Genomic DNA, 19,421 nt, shown 5'->3' with positions numbered 1-19,421 from the left:
GGGGTCGCGTCTGAACGGTAGCGATTGTGTGTGCGTTTCCAAGATTGAAATGTTAAAAAAATCTGTTATCTCTGTCGTGAGGTGTGTGGACTCTCAAGATTTTTATAATCTTCAAGGATTTGAACATCTTTAGGTGTGAGGGAGGCATAAGACAACCAATCACCAGGAAGACGAGGCGGGGTTTCACAGTACATATACTGCAGGGAGGTGACAGGAACGGTGCCACACAGTATAAGAGCGTGAGGGCAGGGCATTGGACAGAACTTCATACATAGCACTGCTGAAGTAGGCCAGTCTACAGATGTATCATTCTAAATAAATGAATTTTTCAATGTAACTTGTCGGTTGACATTTAATTAACTTCCAAACATTCATCAAGTCTCCTAATGCTTGTGTCAACTGTTCCTTGTGGGGTCGTTGTCCCCCTGTTCCTGTACCAGTGGCTGACAGTTTAGAACGACAACAACCAGATTGAAAATGGAGAACATATCAGGGGAAAATAATTGCTTAGCTGTTGTAGCTCTGATCATAACGAGGCTGGCTGTGTTGTGGAGTTTCTGCCTCAGTGTTTTACATCAGTATCTAACTGCTTTCCTGCTTTTTCAAATGATCAGCATCTTAGTTATCTTGCTAATGCATTGTCCTTGTTCTGTCAGGCCAACAATGTCATCTGTTATCGTGTTATCTGTTATAGTTTCATACATTTTCTAGATCATTTTTGCTATCCAATAACCTGCTAAATCAGTTTTGGGGACATAAGCACATTTGTTTTGATAATAATGCATTCATTCAGTAAGCACTGTTCCGGGTCTGGCAAAAACTACTTTGAAGACTTTTAAAAAAAAAACACTACTATGCAGTTTTCAAAATGTGAAACAATACCCCCGTGCTCTTTCTTCTGCTTAATGGTGAAATAAATTGTGTTTGAATTTTGTAGGCTTGGCAAAAGACAACAGTGAATGAAAAAGCACAGGGGTTGAATTAATCTATGCTGGTTAATTCATCTATAAACAGTCTCTTAAAAAATGCCCCTCTACTCTCATAAAGAGCCATGCGTTACAACACACACACACACACGCACGTGCAAACACACACACACACACACACACACACACACACACACGCAAACACACACAGCCACACAGCCTTTACATTGATTCATTGCTCTTCTCACCACACACCTGTTTTCTGAATAAACAGCTTTCACTAGGAGCTGTATGTATCATGTATCACAATCCTACACACACACACACACACACAGGCACACACACACACATACCTACACACACACACACACACACACACATACCTACGCATGCACACACACACACACACACACACACACACACACACACACACACACACACTGCACATGCTGTCGCCCCCATCTCGGCTGTAGTTTTAATTTCAAACCAAACCTCTGGCCGCCGACATGCCCACTTCCTCTGATCAAAGACAAGAGGACGTTTGTTCTTGCTTTCCCTCTCAATCTATCTTCATTATTTCCTTCTCTCTTTCTTTCTCTCTTTTTTGTTGGCTCTCTCTCTTTATCACTAGTGTTTTTTCTCCTCTTTTTGCCTCTCAGCATCTCTCCTTTCCTTCTGCATTGCGCGCTCTCTCTGTATCCACATCTCTCTCTCTCTCTCTCTCTCCTCTTGCTTTACAGTATCTCTCTCTCCCCGCCTCCTTCTTTCTCTCCCTCCTCTATTCTCTGCCACTCTTTGTTTGATTCCTCTAACACATTTTAATTAACGCTGTCCCAATGGGCGGCAAACACACACACACACACACACACACACACACACACACACACACACACACACACACACACACACCCTGTTTCCCAGTCTGCAACCTTGGCAAGTGATGTTTTAATTAAAGGCGAGACTAAGCCCAGAGGTTATGAGGTGCTTGTGTGTTTTTGTGTGCAGAGAACGGTGCTAGGGTCAATGTCTATCTGACACACACACACACACACACACACACACACACGGCATGCACGCATGCCGTAGATACACAAATAGATACAGTCGGTCTGTGTGGGAACGCCCACAAAATGTTACTATGCCTGCTGGTGCACGAGACTAGACGGTGGGGTAAAAAACCCCATATATCTCAATGGGCTGACTCACCAAAGGACGGTGCTGCGGCTCTACACTACAGGATTGGGGATTCAAAAGCAGGTACATAGACGTCTGTTCAGATGTTACGTTCACTGCGGGGGTTGTTAAACCCCTGATCCTGTCTGCCTGGGCTGGGCTAGCAGCTAAATGCTAACACTGCTGCATTGGAAGAACGGGAGGATTTTACCCCACGCTGATCCATTATGACGAGACACTGACTGAATCTATAGACACACATACATGTACTGTAACACACACACACACAAACACACACATACATACACGCACACACACATATATACCGTATCTCAAACCCACACTCCCCCAATGCTAATTGCCCCTTGAGTAGTGGATTTGCATGTCTTTCCTAAGGCCGGGGTCTTGACACTTATTACCCCCTTTGTCTTTGGAGCAGTCGATAGCTGCAGTACAGCGAGCTGCTGTCATCATTTCTCTATTGATGAACAGGCAGAAAGAGCAGCGCTAAGCCTGCTAATACTGCCGGCTTCTGCAGCATGGCTCCATCCATCCAGGCTGCCTTCCTGCCTCCACGGCCGTGAATCACGCAGGCTAAACATTTCCTTGCTTGAGAATGGCCGGTGAATTATGGAATCCAGCAGCCAGCGCCACTGCTGCTTTACGAGCCACCAGATGTATCGCAGCCAAAACGTACCAAATGTTCCACTGATTTAAGTTACAATGTCATCATCACTAATTGCTCGAGTTCATTATTATCACAATATATGGCTGCATCTGAAGTTTTTGTGTGACTTTCTAAAAAACGACGATCAAATCTGGGACCAAAGCAGAAGAACACATGCAGAGCTGAAGGCAAAGTCGCCCCTCCATCATCACAGCTACAGGATAGAAACAGGGGCTCTTGTTGAGACGGTCTAAACCGGGGGTGGGCGATTCTTTTTCCTGGGGGACCACATGAGAAACCCAGATTGTTGCTGCGGGGCCAAAAAAATATTGCCTTAACCGATTTTTTTTTATCACTGGATTAAATTAAAGAAAACATTCTGTGCGCTTATTCTTCAGCATTTATTATATTGAAAATCCCTCCAATCAGCCAATTTAGATCATCTAATTTGAAGTTTTTTTTTAAAGCTTGATAAGTAAAATAGTGTGGTTTTAGTTTAGACCTTCCAGGCCAGGCAGAACCGCCATGAGGGCCGGTTCTGGCCCCCGGGCCGCATAATGCCCAGGTCTGGTCTAAACCTTTCAATTTTCCATAAGCTGTCATTTACAAGCAGTCTCACCTTGAATCCAAACGGACAGGTGCAGTGGTAGGACCCAGCGGCATCGGAGACACAGGTGCCATTGTTCTGGCAAGGTGCCGCCAGGCAGGGGGCGCACTTCGACATCAGACCTATATCTACCGGACCTGAGGAAGACAGGGTGAGAGAGAGAGAGTGAGAGAGACAGAGACAGAGACAGAGACAGAGAGAGATTGGAGTCAAGTTGGAAGAGGCGGGATGAAGAGAGGAAGACAGAAAGAGAGGGTGTCAAACATATTGAGTCACAGTGGCAAAATGCACTGCCACAGACTTCATTTAATAGATAATGTGCTAAGAAGAGAGATAAGGAGGAGGAGTAAGAAGAGCTTAGGAGAGTAGTGGGGATTTGTTCCAAAGGTCAGAACTTATTACAGTAAAGTAAGTAAGCTTAGAGGAGGAAGAGGGTCTGATTCAGTGGAGCGTGAGGTGAGGAGAGGTGACGTGAGGTAAGGTCTAAACAGCTTAGAGGAGGAAGAGGGTCTGATTCAGTGGAGAGTGAGGTGAGGAGAGCTGACGTGAGGTAAGGTCTAAACAGGTGGCTTTCAGCTTGGACTGGAAGCTCTGACTCCATACCTCCACAAGAGTTTTCTCAGCACGCAACGTACGTCACCACAGCCCACTTTACATTCTTACTTTCATTTTGAAAACACAGCTACAAAAGTCTTCTCGTGATGTTTCATTGTGTCAAGAGTTAAGACTTTTCAACAAGTCATTTTGCCCCTGTGTAATATGTGCACTTCTCTTTTTTCCCTCTGCACTATTGAGAGCAGGGGGGTAAAAAAGGCCCAAAGCCCAAGGAGGCAGGGCATCTCCAGGGCAAGTCACACGTGTGTGTGTGTGTGTGTGTGTGTGTGTGTGTGTGTGTCTGTGTGTGTGTGTGTGTGTGTGTGTGTGTGTGTTGAGAAGTGAAAATGTTCCACCAGAGTGATATACTGCTAAAGGGAAACCAAATTAACATTGGCCGTTGTGATGATTTGTAATTTTTCAGTCTAGATTTATGAACGTTGGCGATCCTCCTCCAAAGAGCAGGAGCAGGCGTCGCTCCAATAGCATGAACATAATTTTACTATTAAATTTTACCATTGATTTAACAAATGTTCTGGTCAAAGATGAAACAAAGTGACTAATACGACAATCAATCAATCAATCAATCAATAAAAACTGCTTCCGAACCTGGCCGTGACAATATCTCTAAACTCTAAACAAATAAACTGGAGTGTTTGAGACGATACAGTGTACTGTAATTACATTACATTACATTACATTACATTACGTCATTTGGCAGACGCTTTTATCCAAAGCGACTTACAATAACACACTTTTTGTCAGCAATAGAGCAATCAACTATGGAGCACAGTCTATGACAACTACAAATCCTGAAGGAACAGTGGTACGAGTTTTTAGTTTAGTTTTTTTTTTTTTTTTTTTTTTTTTTTTTTAATTAAATAAAGAGAGAGAAAGAAGAGAGAAAGAAGTTAGATCAAGAGGGGCCCAGGTGGAGCCTGAAAAGGTGAGTCTTTAGTCTTTTCCGAAAGATCGGCAGTGATTCAGCAGTCCTGACCGAAGGTGGCAGCTCGTTCCACCATTGGGGTGCCAGGGAGGAGAAGAGTCGAGATCGGGATGAGCGACTTTTGAGCGCCCGTAGCGAAGGAGGAGCGAGGCGACCTGCACTGGTAGAGGAGCGAAGGGAGCGGTGAGAGGTTTGGAACCTGACCATAGATTGCAGGTACAGGGGAGCTGACTGGTGTACTGCCCTGTAGGCCAGTACCAGTGTCTTGAATTTGATGCGAGCTGAGATGGGAAGCCAGTGGAGGTCCCGGAAAAGGGGAGTGACATGAGAGAATTTGGGTTGGTTGAATACCAGACGGGCTGCAGCGTTCTGAATGAGCTGAAGCGGTCGGATGTCGGTGGCAGGTAGGCCAGCCAGGAGCACGTTGCAGTAGTCCAGGCGAGGGACGATAAGTGACTGGACCAGGAGTTGAGTCGCTTCTCTTGTGAGGAAGGGACGGATTTTGCGGATGTTGTAGAGGGAGAACCTACAGGAGCGTGCTGTCGCAGCTATGTTGGCAGAGCAAGACAGCTGGTTGTCGAGGATCACCCCAAGGTTCTTAGCTGTTTGGGAGGGCAGTACAGTGGTGTTTTCGATGGAGATGGAGAGATCTGTGAGAGGACAGTCTTTCCCTGGGAGGAAGAGTAGCTCTGTCTTACCAAGGTTGAGCTTGAGGTGGTGGGCAGACATCCAGTCGCCAATGTCCTTGAGACATGCAGAGATGCGAGCCTCGATTTGAGTGTCTGAGGGGGGGAAGGAAAGGAAAAGTTGGGTGTCATCAGCATAGCAGTGATAAGAGAAGCCATGAGAAGAGATCACATAGGCAAGAGATCTGATATAGAGAAGAAAAAGTAAGGGGCCCAGGACTGAGCCCTGGGGGACACCAGTGGTAAGAGGGCAGGATCTGGAGACGGACCCTCTCCATAAGACCTGGTATGAGCGGTTCGAGAGATAGGAAGCAAACCAGGATAGTGCAGAACCTGAAATGCCGAGATCAGACAGAGTGGAAAGAAGGATTTGGTGATTGACTGTATCGAAGGCAGCAGACAGGTCAAGGAGGACAAGGACAGAGGAGAGGGATGAGGCCTTAGCAGTGTGAAGGGCCTCTGTGACAGCAAGAAGAGCTGTCTCAGTGGAGTGCGAAGCCTTGAAACCGGACTGCAGAGGGTCCAAGAGGTCATTCTGGGAGAGATAGAGAGAAAGTTGTTCGGACGCTGCTCGTTCAAGGGTTTTGGAAAGGAATGAGAGAAGAGAGACAGGTCTGTAGTTCTGAATAGCAGTAGGGTCAAGGGAGGGTTTCTTAAGCAGAGGCTTGACTCTTGCAGCCTTTAGATCAGGCGGAACAAGACCAGAGGACAGAGAGGAGTTTATGAAGGTAGTGAGGAAGGGAGATATGTCAGGTGAGATGGTTTGGAGGAGAGAGGAAGGGATGGGATCGAGGGGGCAGTAAGTGGCTCGGTTTGAGCTGATGAGTTTAAGCACCTCATCAGGAGAGAGGGGGGAGAAGGAAGGAAATCCAGGGACCGCGGGCCGAGGAGCAGGATTGGAGTCGGGAGTGTTAGTGAGGGTGCTTGGAGGATGGAAGGAGGAGCTGATGTCATCCACCTTTTTAGTAAAGAAGGTTACAAAATCGTCAGCAGAGAGGGAGGAGGGAGGGGGGGGGCGGGGGAGGGTTGAGGAGCGTAGAGAAGGTGGAGAACATTTTACTGGGGTTGGATGCAGAGGACTGGATTTCAGAGATGAAGAAGGAGGTTTTTGCTTTGGAGACAGCAGAGGTGAAGTTGGAGTGAATAAGATGGTAGGAAGAGAGGTCTTCAGGGTGGTGAGATTTTCTCCATTTTCTCTCAGCTGCCCGAAGCTCTGTTCGATGAGTTCGCAGAGTTTCGGTTAGCCAGGGAGCAGGGGGAGAGGATCGGGCAGGTTTAGTGGTGAGAGGGCAGAGAGAATCAAGAGCAGAGGAGAGAGAGGATAGAAGAGTGGTGGAAGCCTTGTCAGCGGACAGGAGAGCAAACTGCTCGGCTGAGGGAAGCAAGGAGAGGACGGTAGAAGAGAGGGAGTCAGGTGAGAGAGTTTTTAGGTGGCGTCGGGTGGTGATAGAGTGAGGGGGTGATGGGAGGGAGGAGGGGATGGGGATGGGAAGAGAGAAGGTGATAAAGTGGTGGTCAGATACAGGAAGAGGGGTCACAGTGAGGTTAAAGGTGGAGCAGGATCTGGTGAAGACCAGGTCAAGCACATTTCCTGCTTTGTGAGTAGGAGGAGATTGAGAGAGGTAGAGGTCAAAGGATGAGAAGAAGTTAAGGAAAGGGAGAGAATTTAAGGTTACTGGCTGGATGTTGAAATCACCCAGCAGGATGAGTGGAGTACCATCCTCAGGAAAGAAAGAGAGAAGGGTGTCCATCTCGTCCAGAAAGTTGCCTAGTGGACCAGGCGGGCGGTAGATTACCACAATGTTGAGTTTGATGGGTAGGGATACGGCAACTGCATGGGACTCAAAAGATGAGATAGACAGATGAGAGAGAGAGGTGACAGTGTAGGTCCATTTGGGAGAGATGAGGAGACCAGTGCCTCCACCACGGCCGGAGGGCCTGGGTGTGTGGGAAAAGGAGTACGCAGCAGAGAGGGCTGCAGGAGTAGCAGTGTTTTCTGGGATGATCCAGGTCTCTGTGAGAGCTAGGAAGTGGAGGGTTTGAGATAGAGCATGAGCCGAGATGGTCTCAGTTTTCTTAACCGCCGACTGACAGTTCCAGAGACCTCCGGCAATGGTAAAAGAAGTAGTTGTGCGTTTAGGGTAGGAAAGATTACCAGGGATACTACACCTGAAGCTGCCGTGTCTACGGCGTCTGTGGGTTGAAGCTACAACAGGGATGGGGAGAAAACACATAGTTAGGAAGAGGAGTAGTTATAAGAAGAAGTGAGAATAAGAGAAGTAGAAAAAAGCCTGAGCTCTGGCCTCCCTGCGACGGACTCCCGCAGAAAGACTCCCTCCGTCTTTGTTCCCGAGTCTTAGGCCAACCTGCAGCCTAGTAATTAGGCTGCAGGTTGGAGTAGTAGCAGCTACAGAGACCATCTTGTAACCAGAGGGCCACAGGTTCAATCCCCCACAACAGCCCAATGTGTGTCCATCAACATCAATGTAACCTGTCAAAGTTTCCTTCAGCAAAGACACTGAACTGCGACCTGCTCACTCATTGTGATCGTCAGCTATACATCAAATGCAAAAGTACTGAAACACAGAAACATTGCAGAAGACATCAGAGTTCCCAACTGGCCTGAAGATTCAAAGCTGAACCGACCCGAGTGAGTTGAAGCCTGAGGCCGAGATGTTGGACGAATAAAATAAAAAACTGCATTTGAACAAGTAGAGTAAGTCTTGGCAAATGATTGACTCCAAAATTATCAATCAGCAGCACCATGGACAGTGCTGAGTGCTCACATGTAACAATGCACATTAGCATAGCGTAATGCACACACATTTTATTTTGATTTTTTAGCGCAGCCCAGAGCAATCTAGTAAGAGAGTCCAAAATGAGTGACTCATGTAGCCAATGAATAGCCAGGAAGGGGTCTCGCGCTACGTTTGGAGGCATAAAATAAAGCTGATAAAATACAATTTGATTCTTTAAAGGTCTGACCCTTTCAAAGTACATCACAAACGGTCCATTTTGCTGCAAGTCGACAGCGCTGCTGAATCCAGAACCTAGGTAAAAAACTGGTGCATTGGAGTGAATGGAGATGTTGCGACTCTTCTATATATATATGGCTCTGACGCAGCCCTACCCGACTCGTCCAATTAGCAGAAATTGTCATAAATGTTCAAGCCCGGCTGGGCTCGGGTTGTGATTCAGCAGCACGCTATGAGACATGAATGCAAAGATGTAGGCGCAGACTGGTGAATCTGCTGCTTGTGGAAGTTTACCTGCATCCATAAACTACAACATGACAAGAAGGGCAAGAAGGGGACTTACTTAAGCCTAAGCATCTGAAAGGAACTCTAGTTTCTCTGTAAATGGGGGACTTCGCCGAGAAAGATGGAAAGGACAGATTTGTTCCGTCAGAAAGAGGCGAAACAGAAACACACAAGTGCTCTGCTGGCAGTGTGATAGATGCTGCGGAGAAACGAGAGAAGAAGGCAGAGGGAGCACTGGAGTGTTAAAAAGCTGCGTCATCAAAAAAAGTTCGGTGTGGAAAACCGGATAAGAAATCATGATGAAACTGTCAGTGGCTTCTTTTTATGAGAAAAACAGAGGAAAGAGTGAAAACACAGTAAAGTTCACACGTATCAGCTCAGAAATACAATACAGTCAAGTCTATCATTACGGAGGGTAATTGTTCCGATTTTCTGTGTGGTTTTTAACGCAGCCTGGTTTCTGCCATTCATCCTTCTTTTAAACAACTTGATCTGTGGTAATCTGCCTACAGGGATGTGTGTGTGTGTGTGTGTGTGTGTGTGTGTGTGTGTGTGTGTGTGTGTGTGTGTGTGTGTGTGTGTGTGTGTGTGTGTGTGTGTGTGTGTGTGTGGATACAGCATGGAAAGCAGGGCACAGGTCACCACTGAGATGTACAGATGGATATGGGAAGAAGGAGGTGGGGAGGAGAAGATACAGTATATAAAGGAGTGAGGGAGAGAGAGAGAGAGAGTCAAGAGAGAGAATGAAAGGAGAGGTACCTTTACACTGGAATCTGTTGAGTGGTGTGGTGAGAAGCAGCCTGTCAGCCATGTCAGGAGGTCCAGTGCAACGAGCAATGCCTATTAAAACACACTTAATTAATATCTATTGAGTAGGTTTTCTCTTCTCTCAGTATGCTACATATCATCTTTCAGTTACAGGCAGTTTTAGTAGTTATTTTCTTACCAGGCTCTTTGAAGCCAGCCTTGACCCACTGAGAGAGCCAGCGCAGGTCACAGTTACAGTACAGTGGGTTGGCACCAAGAGCCCTACACACACACACACACAATGACAAGGATCATTATCATTGAAATATATGGAAGACATTCCTTCCTGGTTTGTCAGACAGCTTTTACACTAGAGAGTAACAGAGCAGGTGTGTCAGACAGCTTTTACACTAGAGAGTAACAGAGCAGGTGTGTCAGACAGCTTACACTAGAGAGTAACAGAACAGGTGTGTCAGACAGCTTTTACACTAGAGAGTAACAGAGCAGGTGTGTCAGACAGCTTACACTAGAGAGTAACAGAACAGGTGTGTCAGACAGCTTTTACACTAGAGAGTAACAGAGCAGGTGTGTCAGACAGCTTTTACACTAGAGAGTAACAGAGCAGGTGTGTCAGACAGCTTACACTAGAGAGTAACAGAACAGGTGTGTCAGACAGCTTTTACACTAGAGAGTAACAGAGCAGGTGTGCCAGACAGCTTTTACACTAGAGAGTAACAGAGCAGGTGTGTCAGACAGCTTTTACACTAGAGAGTAACAGAGCAGGTGTGTCAGACAGCTTTTACACTAGAGAGTAACAGAGCAGGTGTGTCAGACAGCTTTTACACTAGAGAGTAACAGAGCAGGTGTGTCAGACAGCTTTTACACTAGAGAGTAACAGAGCAGGTGTGTCAGACAGCTTTTACACTAGAGAGTAACAGAGCAGGTGTGTCAGACAGCTTTTACACTAGAGAGTAACAGAGCAGGTGTGTCAGACAGCTTTTACACTAGAGAGTAACAGAGCAGGTGTGTCAGACAGCTTTTACACTAGAGAGTAACAGAGCAGGTGTGTCAGACAGCTTTTACACTAGAGAGTAACAGAGCAGGTGTGTCAGACAGCTTTTACACTAGAGAGTAACAGAGCAGGTGTGTCAGACAGCTTTTACACTAGAGAGTAACAGAGCAGGTGTGTCAGACAGCTTTTACACTAGAGAGTAACAGAGCAGGTGTGTCAGACAGCTTATACTAGAGAGTAACAGAGCAGGTGTGAAATAGAGAGATTAGTTTCTGTAGGCTTAATAGACATTTAACAACAAAACAAAAACAACAACAAATGTCCACCCTCCTGATTTGATATGGTCAAGAAGTGAAGAATGAAGAATTTAATTGAAGGTACGCACGAACACACACACACACACACACACACACACACACACTGCACTTACAGGTGAGACAGAGCGGTGAGGTGATTGAAGGCTCCTTCTGGAATAGTTGAAAGGTCGTTGCCGTGTAGGGTCCTGGAGGGGGGGACATATACACACACACACACACACACACACACACACACACACACACACACACACACACACACACACACACACACACACACACACACACACACACACACAGAGGAGAGAGAGCAAGATAAGTTTATATCAGTTTATATCCAATGTTAAAAACGCTGATATCAGCATCTGCAAACTATAATGAAAACTGTCTCTGAGTTCAAGCTAAAAATACTTAAATTATACGTGTGAATGTTTATGAGAGAATAGCATGTTGTTTCCCTGGTCTCTGAATGGAAGAAAATGGTCTCATACGGTCAGCCAGCAGGCTATGGTGTGTGTGTGTGTTTGTGTGTGTGTGTGTGTGTGTGTGTTCATGTGTGAGACTATGTCATGTGTGTCATGTGTGTCCTCCTGCCATGTGAGTGAGTTGCCTGCTGGATATGAGTTTACATTCCATGAGAGCGGAGGGCTGTTAGCAGGCGACAAACCGCAATTGGAAAACTGTGTGTGTGTGTGCGCGCGCGTGCGTGTAAATGCATTTCTATGCGTGTAGCTGCGTGTCACTGGTTAGTGTATGTATGTGCACGCGTACGAGTCTGCGTGCATGTGTGTGTGTGTGTGTGTGTGTGTCGGTGTGTACGTGTTTGTGTGTCTTTGTGTATGGTGGTCGAACAGCCCCCGCGCAAGCCTGGCCCAGGGGGGTTGTGGGTAATGAGGAAGTGACAGTGATGGCTGCCTGGCAACCAGTTGCTATGTGGGGGCAGAGAGGGGCCAGTCCCCACGGCAACATCAAGTCAAAATGAAAGGAAGAAAGGAAAGAAGAGAAAACTAACTGCGATCAGGATGAAACGTTGGCTGCTCTCTTCCAGAACAGACAGTGGCGGCCAAGGTTCAAGTCATACAAGGTAAACAACAGTTCTCTTCATAACTTCACTTTCAAGTGATTTGCTGTTGAATATGCGTCAAGGTGCTATAGTATGTGAGCATGTTGTCTTCATGTTGAGATGTTGAATATGCGTTATATCACAGGTTCTTGCTGCAGCAGATGGATGATGGTCCTCAGGAGGCAGCAGCAGCAGCAGCAGGGGGAGGCGTGGGGACACAAGGAGCACCATGGGAAATTACACTAGCCATTAACAACAGTCATCTCCACCATGTTTCCATTTGTTTACACTAATGACGCCACGATACCACAGTTAATTTGACAACGATGTATTGAAGCTATAAATAGCACCTTAAGTATCAAAAGCAAATGTATCAATTCTGCTGTCAATGAGCAGTGAAGGTGCAATGCAAAGTGATGGCGTTGTAGCCTGTGTGGATGGTATGTGTGCATGCGTGTGTGTGTGTGTGTGTGTGTGTGTGTGTGTGTGTGTGTGTGTGTGTGTGTGTGTTCATATATTCTTATGGGTTTGTGTGTGTGACTGTGTGTGTATCTTTAGACAGCATTTAGTGTGTTCTGGGAGAGAATGGGCGGACAACATGATGTGTATGCACTGTGTGTGTGTGTGTGTGTGTGTGTGTGTGTGTGTGTTAATATATTCTTATGGGTTTGTGTGTGTGTGTGTATCTTTAGACAGCATTTAGTGTGTTCTGGGAGAGAATGGGCGGACAACAGGATGTGTATGCACTGTGTGTGTGTGTGTGTGTGTGTGCGTGTGTGTGTGTGTGTGTGTGTGTGTGTGTGTGTGTGTGTGTGTGTGCGCGTGCGTGTGCTTGCGTGTGTGTGTGTGTGTGTGTGTGTGTGTATGTGTGCATGTGTGCGGGCCTGTAGACAGCGGGTGGACAACCAGATTGATGACTGAGAGAAACAGAGGCTGAAGGTCGATTCATCATACCCAACACTGGGCAGAGGGAGAGGGAGAGAGAGTGTGAGAGAGGGAGAGAGAGCGGGAGAGAGAGAGGGAGAGGGAGGGACAGAGAGATAGAGAGAGGGAGAGAGAGAGGGAGGGACAGAGAGATAGAGAGAGGATGGACAGACAAAACTATGGATAGAGCAGAGAGAGCAAGAGAGAGGGAGGAGGATGGGCAGAGGAAAAGATGGAGAGAGACAGAGTGGGGAGGAGAGAGAGAGAGGAGGGGAGGTGATGAGAGGAGAGAGGAACTCAAGCATGCAGATAGCGAGGGAGCATGAAAGAGAAGATGAGAGATTGTTGCTTTTATCTCTCTTAGCTGTTTTATCTGCTTTAAGCTCTCTCTCTCTCTCTCTACCCAGATCAATGCCAGTGTTAACAGCAAACCAGCGCCAGGGTGGCTTCCCCTCCTTCTGCCACTGGCTCTTACCTCGGTGTTACGACTGACAGCAGGGGAATGATTACACTTTGATTTAGCTTGCTGCTATAAGGCGCAAGAGATGTTGAAACTGAAATGTAATGCGCTGCTTTTAAGTTACGCTTGCTACTCACAGCAGGCGCAGCGACTTGAGCCCGTCAAAGGCGTGGTCCGGGATACAGCGGATCTGGTTGTAACTCAGGATGCTGTGAAAGAGAAGGCAAGAGTAATGTTACCGCACACATACAATATGCTACAGACAGACAGGAGACTTGGATAATATAGTAGTAATGATATAATAATAATAGTTCATATGAGTCGTATTTGAATGGGTCTCGGATGAATTAACGTTACCTCAGAAGGTGCTGCCGGAACACAATTTGTTTGAGGTATTATAGGTAATTAAAATGCTATTTTAGTCAATAAATACAATGGTAGCCTTAAGGGACATTCACACCAAAAGCATTTTTTTCAGTAAGAACGCTATGAAAATCATGGCGAGGGCGCTTCCATTGTGCACAAAACAAAGCGCACGGAGCGTTTTTTTTGCGCTCCGTTTGTTTTCCCCTGTAGTCGTGTGCAGTACAGATAGCAGCACAACGACCACAAGGACGGTAGCCAGCTGGTTTTCAACATGAAAGCCAGATTATTGCCAATTCTGGCAGCAGCCGAGGTTGAAAATCCGTCGAGAGGAGAAAAGGTAGGAGGAGTGAAAAAGACGATCAGGGCGCTTTTCCTCTAATGTTCAACTTTTTTCAGCTTTAAAACGCCCACAGCGCTCCTCCAAAAACAACAGACGCCACCAGCGCTGAAACACCAGGTGCGTTCATTAAAAGAGGACGACGTCTAGCGTGTCCTTACATAGAGAATAAATTGCAGAAAGACGCTGGCAGCTCCAAAAACGCTTTTGGTCTGAATGTCCCCTTAAAGGCCGGCTTTTCCGTGGGGGATATGAATATATATTAAATCTCACGCCCCTAAGGTTTTCGAATCCGTTGAAATTTTTGAAATTGGAGGTTTACTCACAGAGATATCAACCGAAATCCACTCTGTGTGTGTGTGTGTGGGGGGGGGGGGGGTGGGGGGGAGGTGCGGGTGCGGGGACTCGAAATACTACATTTCCCACAATGCACTGGGCTCGCGTGGCCTTCGTTTTCATGCCCACCCCTCAGGCATTTGGCTGATATCAAACTCCAGTAGGTGGCGGTAATGCACATATATGTTTGCCAACCGCCATAAAACTCAAAGAAGAAGAAGAAGAAGGCTTCGACAATAAAACATACACAGAAGAAGAAATAAATCGAAAATAAATCGAAAATAAAATTGCCTCCAAATTGCACCAAATTTAAACGGTAGTATATATGTCGGGAGATGTCTTCATAAATTTTTTTTCATGCATTTTAAGGCATTTTCGTAGGAGTTACGCGCATCTGATGTTGTAACTATTTTCTGTAAAAATGTGTAAAAATGGGTACATTGCTCAGCGTTGATTTCGTTACTTCAACCCACCTACTACTAGATGTAAAATTTGATGAGCTTTCCAATGCCGCCAGTCCCGTGTCTGTTAGTGCTTCCGTTCCCGAGATATGGTCTCTTTGCAAGGAACTATGGGAAGCTAATATTAGCTACAGCAGGCTAGGCGGTTGAAAAAGATGGCTGCCTTTTCGTTTTTGTTGAAGACCTCTGAAGGGGCGTGGAGGACCTCTAGAGGCGGGACCATGGCTCACAACAGTTGTAGTTCATAGGTGCACGACTTCCGCAAGGCGGACTTGGGCCAGAAGACGCGAAACGCGTCGGCTGGCCCAAAAAAAATGTGAGAGATGCTTGATATCTCTGGGAGTGAAGCTCCAATTTCAAAAATTTCAACGGATTCGAAAACCTTAGGGGCGTGAGATTTAATATATATTCATATCCCCCACGGTAAAGCCGTCCTTTAATTGGATTAGCGCAGTGTCATGGTATTGGTCCCGAATTGGACTCGATCAATGCCCTGGTGTGCATGCATGTGTGTAGGTGAGGGTGTGTTGCCATGGTAACTTAATGTCTGTAGGTGAGGGTGTGTTGCCATGGTAACTTACAGTGTGGCTAGTTGAGTCATGTTGCTGAAGGTGAATGGGGCCACCGTGCTGATGCTGTTGTTGCTCAGGTCTCTGTATAGACACACACACACACACACACACACACACACACATATAGAAAGTTTGCAAACTGTGTACAGATGGACTCAGCATGGAGGACAAGTGAATTCTGTCCAAGGCTAGAGACATAACACCAGACACTTACACCAGAGAGAGCTGCTTCAGGACTGCCAGCCCCTTCGGTACAGACGCCAGCATATTGCCCTCCAGGTAACTGCAAGTAAAGACAGTTATTATATGAATTATATATATATATACAGTATATATCTGAACTTGGCTTTTCAATCATGTTTTTCAGGTGTCTCAGACCTCATAATTCAAATCTTACAGTATTCACCGCATTGTAAACATCGATAAACTGGAAACTATGAATGAAGTTTGGTAACATCCAGCAGCTACACTGCGGTGAGTGTAGCCAACTTCACTTACATGCTCATATCGTTACTGCTGCGAGGAGACAATGGCTCAAGATTCAAGATTTTTATTGTCACTCCATGGTACAAGTACCACGTGTGAAATTCTTGTGCAGTGGACTCCGTTTACGACATAGTACAAATAGGCAACAGCAATAAGTAATAGGCAATAAGAAATAGGCATCAATAAGCAATAAGACAGCAATAAGGCAATAAGAAATAGGCATCTTATAAGCAATAAGACAAGTCGGTGGCTTATACGACAGTGGCATATTCATTGCACATAGGTGCACATGTCATGTGCATACGTTAGACGTGTTCAGACATTCCAAATTCGACGTTTTATACATACATGTGCAAATAGCATGTACCTTATTAAACATACACTTAAATTTACAATTTACAATTAAACGTTAGGCACCTTATTAAACATACACTTAAATTTACAATTAAACGTTAGGCATCCGTAATAGTAGCAGCTGCAGTACGGTACTGCGGTACGACTACTGCACTATTTGTGCATATTTAGGAGTCTCGTGGCCTGCGGGAAGAAACTGTTCCTCAAGCGATTTGTGCGTGTTTTTGGAACCCTGTATCTCCTCCCTGAGGGTAGCCGGGAGAACAGGCTGTTGTGGGGATGGTTTGTGTCTTTGATGATCTTCAGGGACCTCCTGAGGCACCGCTGGTTATACAGTTCGTGCAGTTCTGGCAACTCGTCTCCTGTTACGTGCTGGGCCGCGCGCCTCACCCTCCGTAGCGCCCTGCGGTCCATGGTGGTACAGTTCCCGTACCAGGCGGTGAAGCAGCCAGTCAGCAGGCTTTCAATGGTGCCTCTGTAGAAGTCCCTGAGGATTTCTTTCCTTAGCCCAAACTTCTTCAGGCGCCTGAGTCCGTGTATTCGCTGTTGGGCCTTTTTGACAACAGTGGCGGTGTGGCCGGCCCAGGTCAGGTCCTGGTGGATGTTGACTCCCAGGTACTTGAAGCTGTCCACCCTTTCCACCACTGTGCCGTTGATGGTGATTGGGGGGTGTGTGCCCCCCCCTCTCCTGTAGTCCACAATGATCTCCTTGGTCTTGGAGACGTTCAGAGAGAGGTGGTTGTCCTGGCACCATTGTTCCAGGACCCTCACCTCCTCTCTGTAGGCCGTCTCGTCGCCCCCCGAGATCAGCCCCACGACTGCTGTGTCGTCTGCAAACTTCACGATGGTGTTTGAAGTTTGAGTCGCCACGCAGTCGTGGGTGTAGAGGTCGTACCAGAAGGGGCTGGAGACGCACCCCTGGGGTGCTCCTATGCTGATGGTCAGCGGGGAGGAGGTGAGGTTGCCCACCCTCACCACCTGGCGGCGGTCTGTCAGGAAGTCCAGGATCCAGTCGCACATCGCTGTGTTTAGTCCCAGGTCCCTGAGTTTGCTTACCAGCCTGGAGGGTACTATGGTGTTGAATGCTGAGCTGTAGTCCACGAACAGCATTCTCACATAGGTGTCCTTCCCCTCCAGGTGGGACAGGGCGGTGTGGAGCACGTGTGCCACTGCATCCGCTGTGCTCCTGTTGGGGCGGTATGCAAACTGCAGCGGGTCGTGGTCCGGGGGGAGTGTGGGACGGATCTTTGATATGACCAGCTTTTCAAGGCACTTGCTGGCTATTGGTGTGAGGGCTATAGGGCGCCAGTCATTGAGGCTGGTCACTTTTTTCTGTTTGGGAATGGGGATGATTGTTGCTGCCTTGAAGCAGGAGGGAACTCGTCGGAGGGAGAGGGACTGGTTGAAGATGTCTGTGTACACGGCTGCCAGCTGGTGGGCGCAGGCCTTGAGGACCCGCCCAGGGATGCCGTCCGGGCCGGCCGCCTTGCGTGGGTTGATACGCAGGAACGACCGGCACACTTCATCCTCAGTGATGGTGAGGGGGTGGTCTGTGGGGGGTGGAGGGTGGGTGGGGTTGGTGGTTAGGTGGGAATGGGGGGGGGTGCGGGTGCTGAGGGGTGGGGGGGAGGAAGGGGGGAGGGGAGGTGATCGGGGGGTGGGGGGGAGGGGAGGTGATTGGGGGGGGGAGAGGAGGAGGGGTGGTGGGGGGGCGGCGAGGGGGAGAGGTGATGGGGGGGGAGAGGTGGCAGGGGGGGGAGGAGGGGAGGAGAGGGGTGATGGGGGGGGAGAGGTGGGGGGGGGATGGTCGTCATAACATTAGTTACAATTAAGCACGTCAACAGTGTTTTCTCACTGGGGGGTTGACAGATATTAGCGACCGGTCACAGCCAGCGCTCATCACTGCTCGTTAAAAATGTCCAAATAGGTGTTATTCTGATAAACTGGTCACATTATTTGGAATGTTACGTTCTCTTCCGAAAAAATATTAAAACTTTATAACAGTTTCTTTGTATTTGCTTGAAAACAGCTTTTTGGCAAGTCTAAAAATTATAAAGTTAGGAGTAATCTACTACTATTAAAACGGAATAACAATTACAAAATGATGTATGCAGAAGCCTCCTGATATGGGCAAATGATAAGGTGAATATATGATGTCAGCCTTGCCCAAATATGGACTTAACGCTACCACAGCGATTTCTTGGTGGGGAAAATGATATGCACCCTTGAAAAGGCTGCATTAAAAGGCTAAATAACTGTGTGTAGCATGTGACTGTGTGTAGCATGTGACTGGGTGTAGCATGTGACTGTGTATACAGTAGGGGTGGGAATCGCTGAGTAGCTCACGATACGATATCGTCACGATACTTGGCCCTCGATAACGATATATCACGATACTGCGATACTGCGATACTGCGATATATTGGAAGACGATACATCACGATACCTGTGTAACAAGTGAAAAAAATACCTCTGAAGGCAAAAAATCATGTATTATGCATTTATTAGCAGAATTGACATGAACTCTCTGAGTTCACTCACTCACTCATACCATTTTCGATACCACGGAGGAAAAGTTACACATTAAGTCTTTTTATTATTACTATTAAAACAAGAAAACCTATATAACCTACCTACCTACCTATATAATTTCTAAAAGTAGATATTAATGATCAAACATTTCCATTCATGTAGCCTACAGTAGTTATGTTTTTGTTTCAACTACAAACATAAATAAAGTCAACTTGAAACTATGTTTCAACTACCACACACAGCATAATATTTTAGCCTGTTTATTTAAAAAAATAAAAATAAAAAATAAAAAAAAATAATAATAAACATATCGATACTTGGCGCCAGTGTATCGATAACGTATCGCGGGTGGAAATATCGCGATAACGTGGGTATCGATATTTTGTCCCACCCCTAGTATACAGTAGCATGTAACTGTGTACAGTAGCATGTAACTGTGTGTAGCATGTAACTGTGTGTAGCATGGGTGTGGCCGGCGCTGAGGTAGGATGCAGCTACAGTATTACAGTGAGGCTATAGTGGTACAGCAGATGATGAAAGGCTTGAGAAACAACACAGAGCTGCCTCCTACTCAACAGAGAAGATGCTAGCCAAGTTG

At 46.7% G+C, this 19,421-nt stretch overlaps 2 protein-coding genes across 2 annotated transcripts in view; both read right to left on the bottom strand.

Moving 5' to 3' along the window:
* The window catches only part of LOC310790632 (histone H3.2), a gene marked incomplete at its 3' end in the record, with an annotated part of 494,832 nt that overhangs the window by 98,837 nt on the left and 376,574 nt on the right, over positions 1-19,421 (bottom strand). The gene's annotated exons all lie outside the window — the stretch shown is intronic.
* slit3 (slit homolog 3) overlaps positions 1-19,421 on the bottom strand; it is a gene marked incomplete at its 5' end in the record, with an annotated part of 417,236 nt that overhangs the window by 35,675 nt on the left and 362,140 nt on the right. The window contains 7 exons of the mRNA XM_083652464.1: positions 3,386-3,510; positions 9,619-9,699; positions 9,806-9,888; positions 11,049-11,120; positions 13,517-13,588; positions 15,461-15,532; positions 15,666-15,734. Of these exons, the coding sequence (XP_083508590.1) occupies positions 3,386-3,510; positions 9,619-9,699; positions 9,806-9,888; positions 11,049-11,120; positions 13,517-13,588; positions 15,461-15,532; positions 15,666-15,734 (574 nt within the window). The remainder of the gene's footprint in view (positions 1-3,385; positions 3,511-9,618; positions 9,700-9,805; positions 9,889-11,048; positions 11,121-13,516; positions 13,589-15,460; positions 15,533-15,665; positions 15,735-19,421) is intronic.

This window comes from Poromitra crassiceps (genome assembly GCF_964638095.1).
Source record: "Poromitra crassiceps genome assembly, chromosome: 15".
NCBI classification, from domain to species: Eukaryota; Metazoa; Chordata; class Actinopteri; order Beryciformes; family Melamphaidae; genus Poromitra; species Poromitra crassiceps.
This window is presented reverse-complemented; position numbering and strand designations above follow the sequence as displayed.